Here is a 15,781-nt window from a genome sequence, read left to right on the forward strand (position 1 = left end):
GCCACAGAAGCGGACGGCAGCCGACAGCCATCAGCATTGTCAAAATTAACCAAATACTTACAAAGCCAATAACATCAAATTTCATTGTTCATGCTTCTCAATGCGCCGGCCAGAGACGCGTCCGAACTCCTACGCGTACTTTGTAGTTTATGGCACGGCAGCAAAGTCAAGCATTGACTTTTATTAATCGGGCCAGCAATTAGCCAAGAAGCTGGCCCGGGCTCAGAGGCAAATGGCCCAATTCAAGTGCAGTCACGCCATGAGCCAGCTCCATTTGGATGGAGGTGGCTGGTGCTCAAGGCATAGGTTTATTTATGGCTTACAAGTTTGAAAAACCGTTCGAAAGCTTGCGTTCAGCCTGCGGAGCTTTGCCCGCAGAGGGCGCTGTGCGTCGCTCAGGTGTGCTCTGCGCTGCGCAGACGCCGGATCGTCAGTCTTTCAGTTTCTTCACAACGCTCAAGCAGTGCGCACGCGCCGACCCCGCAAGTTCCGCAAGCAGACGCGAAGTGCGTGGCGCCGGCGCCCAGACCAAGATATCATCGAATTGAGACATCAGCCCCGCGTGTGTGTGTTTCACTGCGAGGGTGACGAAGCGAAAAGCCGCAAAGTTCACAAGGAAAATTGTGAAAATTGATTTTCACAGGAAGGCGCTGAAGCAGAGCCAAGCCAAAAGCGTTGTGTGCTCATCTACTACAAAAAAAAACAAAAAAGCGGTGCGTGTGTGTTCCATCAAACATAATAATTGTATTAACGATTGTTCGGTCAAGCCATACGAAACTTTTGCTGTAAAAATTATACCTCTCTAATGGGCCACATGACCTTACGCTTTCGGACAGCCCTGAGGCCATTGTCGGTGGTCTGGTCGGGGTCTGGGTCTGGTCGCTTTGGTAACGTTGTCTCAGGTCAAGGCGGCAGCTACCTCACAAACCGCCTCATAATTGCTCCTCGCCCCACGCTCTCCATTCCATTCCTTCAAAGCGGAAGTGTAACGCACAATTATAATCGCATTTCGCATAATTAAAGACATCAAACAAGTTTGTTTAGCCGGAGCTATTCTATTTTGATTCTCATTTCCTGCTGTACGTACGAAAAAATAACAGACAAACGAAACGAGTCTAAATTGTGATCAGAAAAGCGCTCATAAATCATAGACGGGCCTCTCCGTGCCTCTACGCATGCGCCATGCAATGTTTGTGCGAATTTCACACTCTGTGCGAAATCCAAACAAAGTGGAGACAAACAAAGGCAGGAAACCGAAGCTGTGGATACTCTTACAGAACTATTGTCTGTAGAAAAATATTAACTACTGGCTTATGGCTATGGAGATTGGATCCTTAAGAGATTATTGAGCAACAAACAAGTTCATCCCACAAAGACTTGAGTTTAAACTAATTTAAATAAAAGCATGGACATAACACATCACGATCGGAACGACTACCTTTTTCTGCATTTCAAACATCTGTTCACGATCGTAATACCCTCTACAAGGGTACACATCATACAGAAAAAAACCCAGGCATATTCAATTGGAAATTTACACGGCAACGCAAGACTCAGTCTTGCTAATTGTGGGCTGAGTCAGACAGAGACAGAGATTGAGTCACAGCTAAAGAGAGAGGGAGAGAGAGAGAGAGAGTCAGATGCAGCGAAACGTCAATGGCGCATGCGCAACAGTTTTGCCCGCTTTGGGGTTTCTGGGTCTCTGTCTCTCTGCCGCCTCGTCTCCGCTCTGCCGCTGCCGCTGCCGCTGCCTCTGTTTCTGTCGTACGTTTTCGCTTGCGGTTTCTTTCGTGTAATTGTGACGCAATTTTCGTGTGAGTTTGTTTTAGTCTCGCTCCGTCAGCCCCGTCCCCCGATCCCCCCTCCCATGACACGACTTGATATAGTACTGAAAACGAAAGCGGCAAAAAATCAGCTAAATCTGCGCTACAGATGCAGCTACAAGCATAGCTGTTTCTGCCGTGTGCAATGTGCATTACCTTCAAGTGGCTGTTGGCTGGTGGCTGGCGGCTGGCGGCTGGCTATCCGACGACTGACTTCCAGTTAGTTGCAATTCGCACGCGCCTAAGCACAGTTCGCTTCCGACAAAGAAATACACAGCAAAAATATAGAGGAAACTTTACGGTATAAATGTGGCAATTAATTAATAAAGTTTGGCTTCAATTGGAGCGTTACCATTTTAGGGAGGGGGGAGTGTACGCAGGCGGGTCTTCCTTTAGTTGGGGTTTCGTAATTGTTTGCTAACTGCTGCGCTTCATTGACTTTTGGCCAAAACAATGGCCGAAACGTGGCTTTCTGTGGTTGTTCTCCTGCTCTCTGTGTATTTTCGGTACTCGGTTCGCGGTTCCCGCGCATTGATGCAACTCCGCATCGCAACGGACCTGCTGCGGTTGCCCACTCAGCCGGAGCCGGAGTCCACAACTGTTGGTGGTTTGTAATGGTCTTTTGTATGGAATGGTCTTTTTGGGCGCAACTTTAATTAATTTGTGCGGCTTTGAAAAATAATTAAATCAGTTTCTTAATTGCCCTTAACTTTCGGGGGAAGCTGGAAAGTTGAGAACAAAACGAAAAAAAATAATTAAAATAAAAACAAAAATCCATGCATAATACATAATTGAATAATGGCCAGACACAAGTATCAATCGCTTTTAATTGCTGCAACAGCTTATTTTCGATTTATTGTTTAATAATTTATTGAACGTTTCTTTTTTTGTGCGCTCACTTCACGCCGTCGACGTCATAGCCGATTTCATGGCCAATGTCAGTAAGAAGTGAAGTGAAGTGCGCTCAACAAGTTTGTTGTATCTGTATCCGCGTGCGTAGATAGAGAGAGCAAAAACAAAAAAAAAACCAGATACATCACAGTCGTAGATACTTAGATACTTGAACGCAGCGCTGAAAGAGTTTCGAGTGTACGAATAATCAATTTGAGAAAGATGAGAATCTTCTCAACTGATAGCCCAACGACGACGACGAACCGGAGACTGACGCACTGCGGAGACTGGCAACGACAATGTCGAATGACTAGACGAAAGAATCTGGTTTGCGAAGGCGCTGCCAGGTGCAAATAGAACTCGTACTGTCTGTAGATTGCTTCTGGGTCTCGTTATCGCCTTCGACTGACGACGACGACGACAATGTTAGAACGGGGCTTGTATGTTTTCGATGAGATACGGATACAACATCTGCGTCTGCTGTCTCATTATCGACTTCTACATACATGCACATGAAATGTGGCTCCCATTTTCCCTGCACTTCTCCCATTTTGCCAGACATTGAGCTTCGGTTGCGGGTTGCGGGTTGCCGGTCTGCCCCAGGGTTTTAATTGATTTTCTGTAGTTTGTTCAAGTTTTCAAGAAACCCCTTTTTTCTAATGTTTGGCCTGCGGGAACTGCGAAACTTTTGATTTATGTGAGCAAATTTCGAGCACTTCGGGCCGCCCACGGTGGCGTATGCGTAATTACGGCCTTTTGGGTGGCAAAAGTTTTTCCGGGCCAGCTCTGGTAGCAGCTTTGCTAATTAATTGCGCTTCGGCGCAGCTGCCGAAAGGTGAAAGAATTGCCCACAGAAAGGTGCAAATGATACAAGTGGTTGCCCCATCAGGCACACACTGGCACACACACACCCACGCATGTATAATATATACAAGTGTGTGCGCGCCTGTGTACGTGATGGGAATGTCAAAAGCAGGATGAGGCCTCGAACCGATGACACGCCCACTCAGCAAGGGAAATAAAACAGTTTGGCACCATTTTTCACAGGCAAAACTAAGCACGAGACGTTGTGGCGTACCCTCCCCTCTCTCCTTCTCTCTCTACGAGTATGTGTGTGTGTCTGTGCAGGTAATTAGATGTGTGACTGTGTGTGTGTGAGTGTGAGTTGTCTGGCAAACGCCTCAAGTGTTGAAAATTGGCCAAATTTATGTCGGCCCAAACAGTGTTATGTCTGGCCTCTCGGCAGTGCGGTGCGATGCGGTGCGGTGCGGTGCGTGTGTGCCGAGACATAAATTGCATGAAATGCCACAGACGTGTGTGACCTTGAGAGATTCTGGATTTAATTCAAGACAATTTCTCCGTTTATTCGCAGTTGAAACTTGAACGACGAGGATGCTCCAATTGTGCACCATCTACGCCTGCGCCAACGGAACGCTGGGCCTGAACTTGAGTCGTGCCCCCTGGGACCCGTATCCGTGGGTCAGCGGGGTGCAGGAGAAATCAAATGCGGCGCGCGGCGGTGTCCGTCTTGGCGATACTCTGCTGGAGCTGAATGGAGTGGACATACTCGGCCTGCGGATCAGTGAGCTGGCCAATCGCCTGGCAGAGCACTGGCAGAGTGGGGCCGAGTGTGTGACCATGATGGTGTGGCGCCAGCAGGCGGCCCTCACATCGTCCGAGGATGCCGAGGAGGCATCCCATGCTGTGGTGAGTCGAAACCGCGCTGCCACTTGCCGCACAATTGGCATGGCCTCCCGAAACCCATGCAGATGCCTCAAGTGCTGTCAGCCTGTACTTGTAGCTGATTTGCCGATGGTTAAATGGGGCATTGTCATACACGAATGTGCCGCAAAGTGGCTAGGTACTGTACTGTACTGGTAATGCTTGTTGCCGCTGCTGTTGTTCACGTGCCACTGAGCGTTACGTAATGCTGATTGGCTTAATGACTGCTGGCTCTGTCTTAGCAATTAGTCGCTACAGCCTGGTCTACTTAGCCATTACCCCAGAGTGCTTGCTTGCTCAGAAGAGCACCAATCATTCGATTCTGCTTTTAAAAAATGCATCTACCGTACATATATCCTTGACTTACTTTGGGTTATCCAATCGAATGCTATTCATTTATGCTGAATGCTGAATGGGCCACATGTAAAATATATTACAAGTCCCCAGCCCGGAGGTGTCCTTCCATTGCCTTGGGGCCTTGCCATGGGCGTGTCTGTCTTTCTGTCTGTCTATCTGTGTTTGCTGTTTGTCTGTTGCCGACCGAGAAGCTGTTTATTTTATTAAATTCAATTGAATTGAAATAATGCAATTTTGTTCTTGACACATCATGTGTACTTTATTACAATTCAATTGACCCAAATGTCCTCAAAGGGGTGGACCCTGTCGGACAGTCGAAAATTGCTGCCACACAGACACACTTCTGGCATACCTGGTGCAAGTGGTGCACGTGGAACGTCCATTTCAATCAAGGCTGAAGGCTATGCATCTGCATCAAATCGAGTCTCTGTGTGTCTGTGTGTCCGTTAAACAGATTAAACTTGCAGCAGTCCTCGACCATGGATGTATGTATCTCTCGGATGTAACTTGCATCCTGTCGGTGGCAGTATAATCATTTTATTGAATCACAATAATGCAGTGCTTTGCTCGTTTTGATAATCGCATGCAAATTCGTCCAAATGGAATGATTCAATACCATTAAAGGCATTCCTCGGACTCATTTGATTGCAATTCCCTCAACCTTGAAGCCAAAACACTAAAATTAACCAATGTTTTCCCCTCGCTTTGTGTCTTTGCAGCAGCATGGAATTAATCAACAATCGCTGCAAAAGTTTGCAACATGCCTTCAACATATTTCCCAATTACTGGAGTGTCCTGTGTGCCTTGAGGTAAGTGGGTGAGGTTGCCACGAAAAGGCCAATCCAGACCGTCGTTGCATGTGCGTTGCATATCGATGAGGTCGCCTCTGTGGCCCGTGCATCGACAGCAGCTCGGGCTTTAGTTTTAGTTCGTCATTATCTAAACTCAACTCGACGGAACTCTCTCAAAACTTACGTAGTTGCCAGTTGCCGCTTGTTTGCCTTTGAGAGGCTCTCTGCTGCTGTTACTGCTAGTCCTGATCCTAGTCCCAATCCCAGTGGCAGTCGCAGTGCCAGTCTCCCAGTCCCCTTCCGGTACTGCGTTGATTTTGCTGCGCAAGTTTGTTGCTAATCACTTGACTGTATATAAAGTTTGCAACGTTGGGCTGCTGCCAGTGATTGCTGCCCTCTTGACTCTTGGCCCCTAACCACTCTCACCACTCTCTCTCTCTCGCTCTCTCACTCTCTCTGTCAAGCAGGTATGTATATATACCGTGCCGGCATTGTTTACTCAATTACTCAAACGACGCACCACGCCAGAGCCGAGCCTCAGCCACCTCCAACTCCACCTCCAGCTTCATTCATGTCGTCATGTTGGCAGTTAATGGCCGTCGGTTATGTTCTGGCCAAGTGTTTTTATATGAGATATGAACACCCTGGCTGAGTTTACTATGATATTAATCAGATATTTGCCAGCTTAACTTATGCTTTTCCTTGTTGGAAAGTCCTTCTTCCAGTTTAAAAGGTTCGGTAAGGGTATTCTAGCCATCGATTCTAGCCAGTATTTACCTCTTGTTTTTGTATATTCTTTTTTTCGTCCCACATTGAAGTAGATTTTTGATAAATGTTTGCTCTGGCATGTGATTTGATTAGTTTGGCAAAATACATATGTACAAGCGAGTATATGCAAGACAAAGTGATTGATTATGTCGTTTAAAAATCAAATATTGACGATTAGGCAGATGTGTGCACAAATATATATATACATATGGGTATATATATATGTATATAGGTATGGTGTAGAAAGTCAGTGTGCCTAATCTTGTCATTCGCCCGCGGGTCCACCCTCCTTCTGGGTGCTCCTGATTCTGTCCTGATTCTGCTGCGCCCCAGAGCTCGTTGTGCATTTAAATTGAAGCTGCTGGCGAGTGTCCGGCTTTAAATTTATTTATGCCCAGCTTGTCAGCAAAAACATAAATTTAATTAATTAGACAAGATAAAGAGTGTCCAGACCTGCAGCCCCCGCTCCGCTTGCCTCTTGCCTCTTGCCTCCTGCCACTGGCCCGTGCAGGCGGCCATTTAAAATGTAAAGTTATTTTCAAATGAAATTCTCGCTTGCAGCACATCTCCGTGTGGCAGTGTCACTGTCCGTGTGCTTGTGTGTCTGTGTGTGTGTGTGTGTGTGGCTATAAATTAAGCATGTGCAGGAGACCCGGACCGGACTGAAAGGACATATCGCTCCCAGCCTCCTCCTCGCCTCCCCCTGCCCCCAGAAACAGCCACGCTGCAACGCCTTCAAAGTGGGGCAGCCAGCTAGAGAGCCGCCACAGAGCTGTCTGGGACTCGAACTCCACTTGCAGCTGCACTGAATAATTTGTTTATTAACCCAAAATCAGTTTATTCTGGGATACACCTCCCCATCTCCTCTATCTTCTATCTTCTATCTTCTATCTCTATCATCTCTGGGATATCCCCATGCTCCCTCTCCGGCTTGCGGCTTAGTTGCTGGAGAGTCCTTTAGATTTGGCAATTATTACTGAAGCACGAAGCTGGCATTATACGAGTTTTGTATTATGGGCTCTATACTCTAGTGCGAGTATATCCACTATATAGTGCCACACTCGTACGTACTCTTTATGCATGCATGTGCATGTGCATGCGTGTCTGAGCGTGTTTGGGTTCTATTTATGTATGCAAAAACACACACAAGTCCATTAAGTTATTAAGGGATTTTGTTTTGCTTGATTTTCAATACTAGTGCATTCTGCTCTCGATTCCCTTCAAAAGATAATCGCTGGCATTAGTCCTTCCCTTGCCGTTGGCATGCTCCTGGCGGTCGGATAAGGCAGGTCGGATTTGGCATTGGGTTTCCCTTGTTTGACATTAAATCGGGCATGAAACTGTTTTTGTTTCATTTAAATATGCATAAATTTGCAGTTCATTTAATTTTCATAAATTTCAAAAGCAAACACAGCCCAGTCCTGGAAATTCAAGGAATTGGCTTTCAACATCAAAAGATGATTAACTTACACTCGGCTTTCAACCAAAGCCCCCCAGGCTTTTCTCGAATTAAGTAAACGAGTAAATTGGTAAAAATGCATTGCCTTTTGAGATTTTATTAAGTTTCATCTCCAACTTGTGTGAAAGAAACACACAGCCGAACAGCAATCGTTGAGTAACTTCTTGATATGAGAACTCTATGTACTTTTCACTAGAAGCGTCATTTGCACGCAGGTGCCACCAGGCACCTCAAAGTTTAAAGCTGCTTTGGGGTTTGAAAGGGTTTAAAGTCGAATTGAATTGGTCTTGGTATTTTTATACCCAATACTCAAAATGAGTATTGGGGGATACGAGAATATTTCAAAGATACGAGAAAAGATGAGGGATGACTATATCTTCTAAAGTTCAAAATCTGACACAGATAGTGTAATTACTATAGCCAGAATCAAGAAAACAATTTCATTCTGTCTCGCTCTGTCTCTCTCTAACACACAGGTTTCATGGTCGGTTTTGCCAATTGCAAAATATTAGTTCAAGGATCTCAGAACCCATAAGAGCCAGAGCAACCAAATTTGGTATCCACACTCCTGTGATATCGGACTTTGACCGCTTCATGTCAACATTTCGACACACCCCCTTCTGCCCCCGCAAAGGACGAAAATCTGGGGCATCCACAAATCTTAGAGACTATTAAGGCTAGAGTAACCAAATTTGGTATCCGCACTTCTGTTAGATCTCACTATAAAACGTATATCTCAAAATTATTATTATTATTATTTACCCCACCCTCTTCCGCCCCCACAAAGGACGAAAATCTGTTGCATCCACAATATTACAGATTCGAGAAAACTAAAAATGCACAATCATAGAGAATGACCATATCTATCCGGTTGCGGAATCTGGATCACATCGGATAATTTGTATAGCCAAAAGGAATAAATCAGTTTGCAGTGGCTACGCAGCGCCCGACGTCACTCAGACTGATTTTCTGTCTCTCTCGCACGCACTCTTTGTCGTGTCGTTCAATATTAGCGGCGTCTGCCGGAGGAGAGCCAGGAGTATCGGGTATAAATGTAGAGTTGCGGTCTCCGCAGCAACTCACAACGTTCCCCCTCGTTCTACATAATATCTACATACTGACCAAGTTCACTCTACATGAGGTATACATGCATTCTACACACCAAAAGTGCTGCATACCTTTAGGCTGAACTATAAAAAGGTAGCAAAAGTTGAGCACAAATTTGATTAAAAAATACCAACAACTATCCCAAATGAACAATCACTGAAATGAAACAAATGAAACAGTCAGTGCAAACAATTTTTATATGCTCTCGTTTCCGCATTCAAACCCATTGCTGGACGGCGGTACAGCGAATGCTTCAATTCCGATTCCGATTCCGATTCCATTTCCACTTCCATTTCCAGCAATATTTGCTTTGCTTAGATCATTTAATTGATTTCCATCACTAATTGGAGTCTTTGTTTATGTATGGAAGGGTATTAAAATAGAAAGCTTTTGCTTATAGCCATTTAAGCCAATTTCAAACAATCAAATACGAACAGAATTAAAAACTATTCCGCACACGTACAAGCTCTTGAAAATGCTTGTAGTTGTGTATTCTTATTTTGTATTTGTATTTGCTTCCGGTTTCATTTAATAAAATACGGGCAAGGTATGTGGTTTTTGTAGAAAGAATATCAGCCTAGTGTTCCCATATCAAGGGAAGTGTCCAAAAGGCCCTTGTTTATTCTTGAGAGTTTTCCCAGATCCATCTTAAATTTTAGAGCTCAGCAAAAAGGTAAGGAGACATCGAATAGTCCATTCGACAGAGATGTAACCTTCCGGCTTCTGTCTCTGTTTTTTGTTTAAATTGCAAACGAATCGTTTTACATTTGTAATACTTGCAAAGCAGTTTGGCCAAATCGGTGAGAGCAAAAAAGTATGGAAAGCTTCAGACCAGAAATTGTTTCTTTATTCAGCCAAATTTATGTTTGGCTGCATATTTACAACAGTTTTTGCCCCCGAACACAGACGCACACGTGTCTTCCCCCTTTTATGGCGGGGCAGAGACAAAAAGCATCATACAAATTTCAATACATATTCTTCAGTCTGTCAGTCGATCCGATTTTCCGCTTTCCGTTTTTCTTCCTTTTTTTATTATATGTATGTATATTTTTTTGTTCTCTGTTGTTTTGCAGTGTTTTTCAGTTTTGTGAGGCGATGCCAGGGCCAGCTTGAAATGCGCAAAAGTATTTTTGTGCGCATCAAAAACTCGTTCATACAGTTGTATTATTTTAAATCCGCTTGCAATATTTTCAATTTGATTTTCAATTTAAATGGAAAGCTTTCTGCGCACAGCATACCCAAAATAATACATTTTGCATGCCAATGCGAGAAAGGAAAAACAGGAGCCGGAGCCTCAATAAGGAGAAAGGAGAGCCATGTTTCGGTGAATTCCGATTGATGCCCTGCCCCGACAGAGCAATAATCAAATTTAGTTTCATTTTTGAGCATTATGTTACATATGACGTTGACTAGAATTGCTTTTTCTTCAAAATCCCATTCGCAGTACAATCAAGAAGCAATCAGAGAGTGCTTCCTTTGAGTGTGCTCACTATCCATGATAGTTATAATTAAATGAAATAAACCACATCCCCCCCATACACACACACACGCACACATACTCCCCCTCCATTGTATAATTATGTATATATTTTCACAAAGATTTTCCTTTCTTTCTTTTTTCTTTTTTGATTTATTCTCACTTTGTGGCTGCACTTCCTTTGACTTCGGTTTCTCCCCCCTTCCTGCCTCGGGCCAACAACCAACAAAAATCAGGTCATCAAACCACCTGGATGGCAGTGCTGCAACGGACACGTGCTCTGCAATAATTGCCGCAGCCGGTCCGTGAAGTGTCCGGTGTGTCGTGTGCCACTGGGGCCCAGGGGCCGCTGCCTGCTGTCGGATAAATTATTCACCCTGCTGGCGGAGAACTTTCCCTGCGATGGCGGTGAGTGCAACCAACATTTACTTACTTGTATTTATAACTTTTATCTATTTAATCGTGGCAAAACGATACCCAAATTAGCGTCGTCATTAGGCGACATCTGTCTGGGCCGGGTGGGATCCTCCGCCCACCGTCGCGACGGTCCCAAATATATATCAAAAGATATATCATCCAGCTGTCATTTACTTTGTGCCAAAAACTTTTGAGTAGCGCCAAGTGTCAATGTTTCACTTAAATCTCGGCCGAAGGAGAGAGTCCTGAAAGCAAATGAAAGGAAAATGTAAGCCAAGTCAAGAGTGCTTGAAATTGAGCGCAATGGCTCATCTTTTCGCTGTTGTTCTTCTTCTTTTTATAGCATAATTATGTAACATAAATTGCTAAAGTTTTTCACGCTTTATGCCGTTGCCGTTGCCATACTGTTGGCATTGCGTTACATATTCCTGTTGTTTCCGGTGTTCTTTCGCTTAAAGTTTGGACGCCGCCCTCGTTGCCATTTTCAATCTGTGTCCGCGTCCGCCTCCTCGTCCGCGTCCGCCCAACTCAACTTCAAGTGAAGTTTACAGCGTAGGTAACAAGCGGCAACAAGAACAAACATGAACGAATTTTCCGCCGTTGTCTGCATTTGCTTTTACTTGTTGGTCTTCAGTTTTTTTGTTGTTGTCTTTTTTTTTACCAACTTCCTGTGCGTTTTTGTAAGGGCTGTACACGGTACTAGAAGAGTGCGTGGGTTTATTATATCCGAAATACAGGAAGCAATACCAAGTAAATAATTATTTAAATTTTGCAGATACAGAAGATATGGAGACAAGATATGGAATTGGCTGACAAAAGTCGCTTCTGCCCCAAGAGGGATAGAAGGATAGCTACCTGATTAGCGGGTATCTTACAGTCGAAATCATATCTATAGCAGTCTCTAGCAGACTTCTTTTCTTGTTTCCTTTTGTTTAGCTTAGTCTCTGCTTAGTACGTTTTTATTGCTTCTACATTAAGTGTGCATTCTTTATGTTTTTGCTGAGATTTCCCCCACTCCCCACTCGCCTCCCCACTCCTCTTGCTCCGTTCATATTTATATAAAGATGGAGAAATTTATTTACTTTTTTTTCTATTTTCATTTGCCACTTAAACTTCTTGAGAGTTGCCTGGCCGAGGGGCAGGAGCTGGCGGTTCTGTAGGGTTCGTGGAAAGACCTAACGAGCGCAAAAGGACAATTCCGACTGCAGGAAAACTTGAAAATTTCGAGCCATCAACAATTGTGCGTATGGAGGGATGCAGGGATGGTCCTGGGGGGAGGGGCGCCCAGGAGTTGACGGGGACTGACAGTGGGGCGGCCATAGATATTTATTCGTGGCAACATTTATTGCATTTCCATTTTGGGACCTATTTTTTGTTGTGCAATTCGTTGAACTTTTTCCGTTTTTGTTGCAGGAAAAGCAAAAGCCAACAAGGTGACTGCGGACCAGGACCAGGACCAGGACCCAGACCCGGACCCGGAGGGCCAGCGAAAACCGAGCAGCGTCAACAAGTGCACAAATGAATATCATAATCAACCAAAAATGGCGCTGGCCAAGTCGAACTCTGGCAAGAAGTGCGGCAAACAAATCTCCAGGCAACTGCAGCTGGACGCAGTGGCAGTTGTGGTTCTGAATGGGACAGACAGCGGAGCAGGTGGGTGTGATGGGGGCGGCGACTCCCCGTTGCAGCAGCACCGGCAAATGCCAAAGGGAAATGAGGCAAATGCTCGAATTCGAAATAATGTCGCCGACAACAACCGCAACAGCAGCAGGGACGAGAGCAGCAGCCAGGGCCAGGATGAGAACAAGAAGGTCCTGCAACGTTGCACACTGATAAAAGTGCAGCACCAGGAGACTCGTTTCAACGAGGCGGAGCAGAAGAAGCAGCTCCTCGAGCTCGAGAGCAACAATATGCTCGTTAAACCAAAGTTAAAGTTGAGTAAGAAAAGTTGGCGGCTTACAGGCAAAGATCAAGACGGATTGCGCAGTGATGAAGTTGCAAACATAAATACTGGGCAGCACCAGGAGCCGGAGCAGGAGCAGGAGCAGGAGCAGGAGCAGGTGATGCAGTCAGCTGGAGGCGGCAAAGGCCAGCTGCTATTTCAAAATTATCATTGCCCCACTGGGAAATCATGTATCTCCAGCTGCAACAGCATCAGGAGCAGCAGCGCGGCGCTGAAACTTTCCCAGCCAGCGGGACAGCCCAAATTGTCAACCGTCAAAGATGGGGCCAGCAGCGCAGAGGCGGCGGCCACTCCTGCGGCAGCCGAAATTGCAGCGGCCACCTTATCAGTGGGGAGCCATAAACAGGCGCCAGCATCTGAAGTAAATCAGGCAACGTCATCCCTAGTTTCGGGGTCGACGGCTGCGTCATCAATAAAGTCCTGCGAGTGGCAGCTCCTGAGGCATCTTAGCAGCGAGCACCGCCTGGCCGTGCTGCAGTCCTACGGCACGTTCGGGGAGCGGCTGCACGTCCAGCTGCCGTCCCAGCAGGCGGTGGCATGCCTCAGTCTGAGCGAGGATGTCAGCCCGGGCCACGAGAATGTCAGAGTGCACACATTTTTCCTGGCTGTCATACCGATCGGCACAGGGCAGGGGCATGCCGCCTTCCTCTGGCACCTGGACCGGCCACAGGAGGAGCCACAGCCCCACTTTGAGACTGTCATCGAGACACAGTGCGGGCGTGTCAAGTGGTTCGGTCCAGCCCAGTCACTCAGCCGCAGTTGGCCGGAGATTGCTGCATCTGGGCATTTCCTCACCTGCCCCAGCCTGGAGAAGAACGCCTGCGCAGCCTTTGATATCACAGTGAAAGCAAAGTCCTTCCGGAGTCGCCAGACTTCTTGCCAGAATCCTTAACCATTTAGCCTTAGACTAAGCCCACTTAGTGATTAGTTTAGCTTAGTGATTAGTGAAGACTGCAAATGAATTTTCCCCTATAGAATCTGTGTACTTTACTACCAATTTTCATGGCACTCCCAAAGTAGTTCAGAAATAAAATAAAAACCCAAATGCAAATACAAATGGAGCGTGGAATCAAAGTCTCTTGACGAGCCTTGACGGCTGTATGCTTTGTAAATTATATTTGCATTTTTTTTGGTGCCAATGCTCGTGTTCGTGTATTTATTCGAAAAAATGCCAAACGCAATTTGGAAATGTGTTTAATGTGCAATATTTTTAATTAATAAAAACATTTAGAATTTTGCTGGCCAGGCAATTTACAAGTCAAGCAGATATCGAGGTTTTTTATACCCTATATTAGATGGAAGATACTCGTATGTACAATATATCGGAAACGGTAAGGCTCGGTAAGAGCCACAGATACCCAACATCGATGCACAGTTTCCCATTTTAATAACATTCTTGTTTTTTGGTCAAGAGTATTCCTGTTTCGTGGTTCATTAGGGGGGAATTTTTCTTGATGAAAAATAACTCCGATATTTGCATTGCAAACCAGCAGAAACAGCCGCAGCAGCAGGCAGCCACGACTAGCGCTTGTCTGTTTGCTGCCTCCTGATAATTGACTTGCATGCAAATTAATGTTTTTTGCCCGATGTACTTGCTGCTCCTGCTCTTCCCTGTGTGGGTGTGTGTGTGTCCTTGTGCGTGTGGGCGTAAATTGCCGTCTCTACTGTCCGACAAACAGTAAACACGGGGCACAGACCATCGAGCTATTTTCAACAGTGCCATGCAATACATAAATCTCTGCAGCCATCGATGTTTACTATATTTAAGGAAAAAACTTCAATTTTCATACAACGAAAATCACAGAGTACTATAGTGCTGTATAGTCCGTGTTTTTGGGTGGCTGGCTGCATGTGCAGGGGCAAATAAAGGAACGTTTTGCTTTATTACAGTTTTTTTTGTTGTTTTTTTTCCTCGACCAGCTTTGGTTTGCCTTTTGTAGCTTTTCCACGCTGTCGCCTGTTTGTTTTTGATGAGCCATCATCATCGTCATCAGCAACATCATCCATGCCATTGCCATCTTATACACTGTACTCTACTGTACTGCCCTGCACTCAGGCCTGGGATGTGTGTATCGAGTAACAACAAAAAAGTGTACATAGTTAAAATAAATTAAAAATTTCTGCACACGACACTTTTTTTTCGCACAACCGGACGCATTATGTGTGCCTCTGATGATGAGGAGATGATCTGGTTGCAACACGAGAAATGGTGTTGGCGAGTGGGTGGACAATGAAAGCACTGTTCGGTGTCCTTAGCGGTCCATCAGGTAAATTAAAAAGGCTCCGGCATCGCAATTACGAAAAAACCCGTGGCAAAAATGATGAGCCGGTAAAAATGCAAATTTCAGAAAACAATTATAAAAACAAATGCATTGTGCCCCAGACCGACCCAAGGATATCAGAGAAAGGGAGGGGGGTGTTTGGTTGTGAGCAATTGGTCACTGACATGAACAAAATACACGATTGAGGGCTGCTAAACCTTTGGAGGTTTTTGAATCGTTTGATTTAAGTGCATTTTAGGGATTAAAGATCTTTGCTCAAATTTGTTTGAGAGTTAATAAAATTAAGTATTATTGTGTTTATTTACTGTATATTTGAGGGATCAATGCTGGAAACAAGTGCCAAGACATCTGCCATATTTAATGGGATAGGTCGGGTTCGGTTCGGATCGAATGCCATCGAATCAAAGTACATACATATGTACATATGTATATCAAACAAAAGTTTAGCAACCTCTCTGCTTGACAACCGAGTTGTATACCCGAGTTGCGTAATATTTCAGTAGCCGCTCGCTCACTTCTTTATCAATTCCGGATATTTTATTATCGTACTTTCATTTCAACTATTTATCGGCTAATTTGGGAGCTACAAATATGAGAAGTACAATCGTATTTCGTAAGAAAGATAAGAGTTTCTGGCTCATCCGTTCTGTGAAAACAAAAGCTTTCAGGCGACTGCACAGCGACTTAGAGCAAAGTATATTTAAATGAGGTAAGGAAATGAAGA

At 45.1% G+C, this 15,781-nt stretch overlaps 1 protein-coding gene across 4 annotated transcripts; it reads left to right on the forward strand.

The window, feature by feature from the left end:
* The first annotated feature begins 448 nt into the window (after positions 1-448).
* Positions 449-13,968, forward strand: LOC108154190. Of its 4 annotated transcripts, none has more exons than XM_017284402.2 (5): positions 449-713; positions 4,087-4,421; positions 5,513-5,602; positions 10,632-10,803; positions 12,226-13,968. In XM_017284402.2, exons 2-5 carry the CDS (start codon positions 4,107-4,109, stop codon positions 13,665-13,667), a joined length of 2,019 nt encoding a protein of 672 aa, XP_017139891.2. In that variant the 5' UTR covers positions 449-713; positions 4,087-4,106; the 3' UTR covers positions 13,668-13,968. The 4 variants fall into 4 exon arrangements, with proteins under 4 accessions (XP_017139891.2, XP_017139888.2, XP_017139889.2 ...); XM_017284399.2 differs by lacking the exon at positions 449-713 and adding an exon at positions 2,022-2,124 and having other exon boundaries at positions 12,226-13,967; XM_017284400.2 differs by lacking the exon at positions 449-713 and adding an exon at positions 3,279-3,842.
* Positions 13,969-15,781: the final 1,813 nt, after the last annotated feature.

The sequence above is a fragment of the Drosophila miranda genome, chromosome 2 (assembly GCF_003369915.1).
Source record: "Drosophila miranda strain MSH22 chromosome 2, D.miranda_PacBio2.1, whole genome shotgun sequence".
Taxonomy (NCBI): Eukaryota; Metazoa; Arthropoda; class Insecta; order Diptera; family Drosophilidae; genus Drosophila; species Drosophila miranda.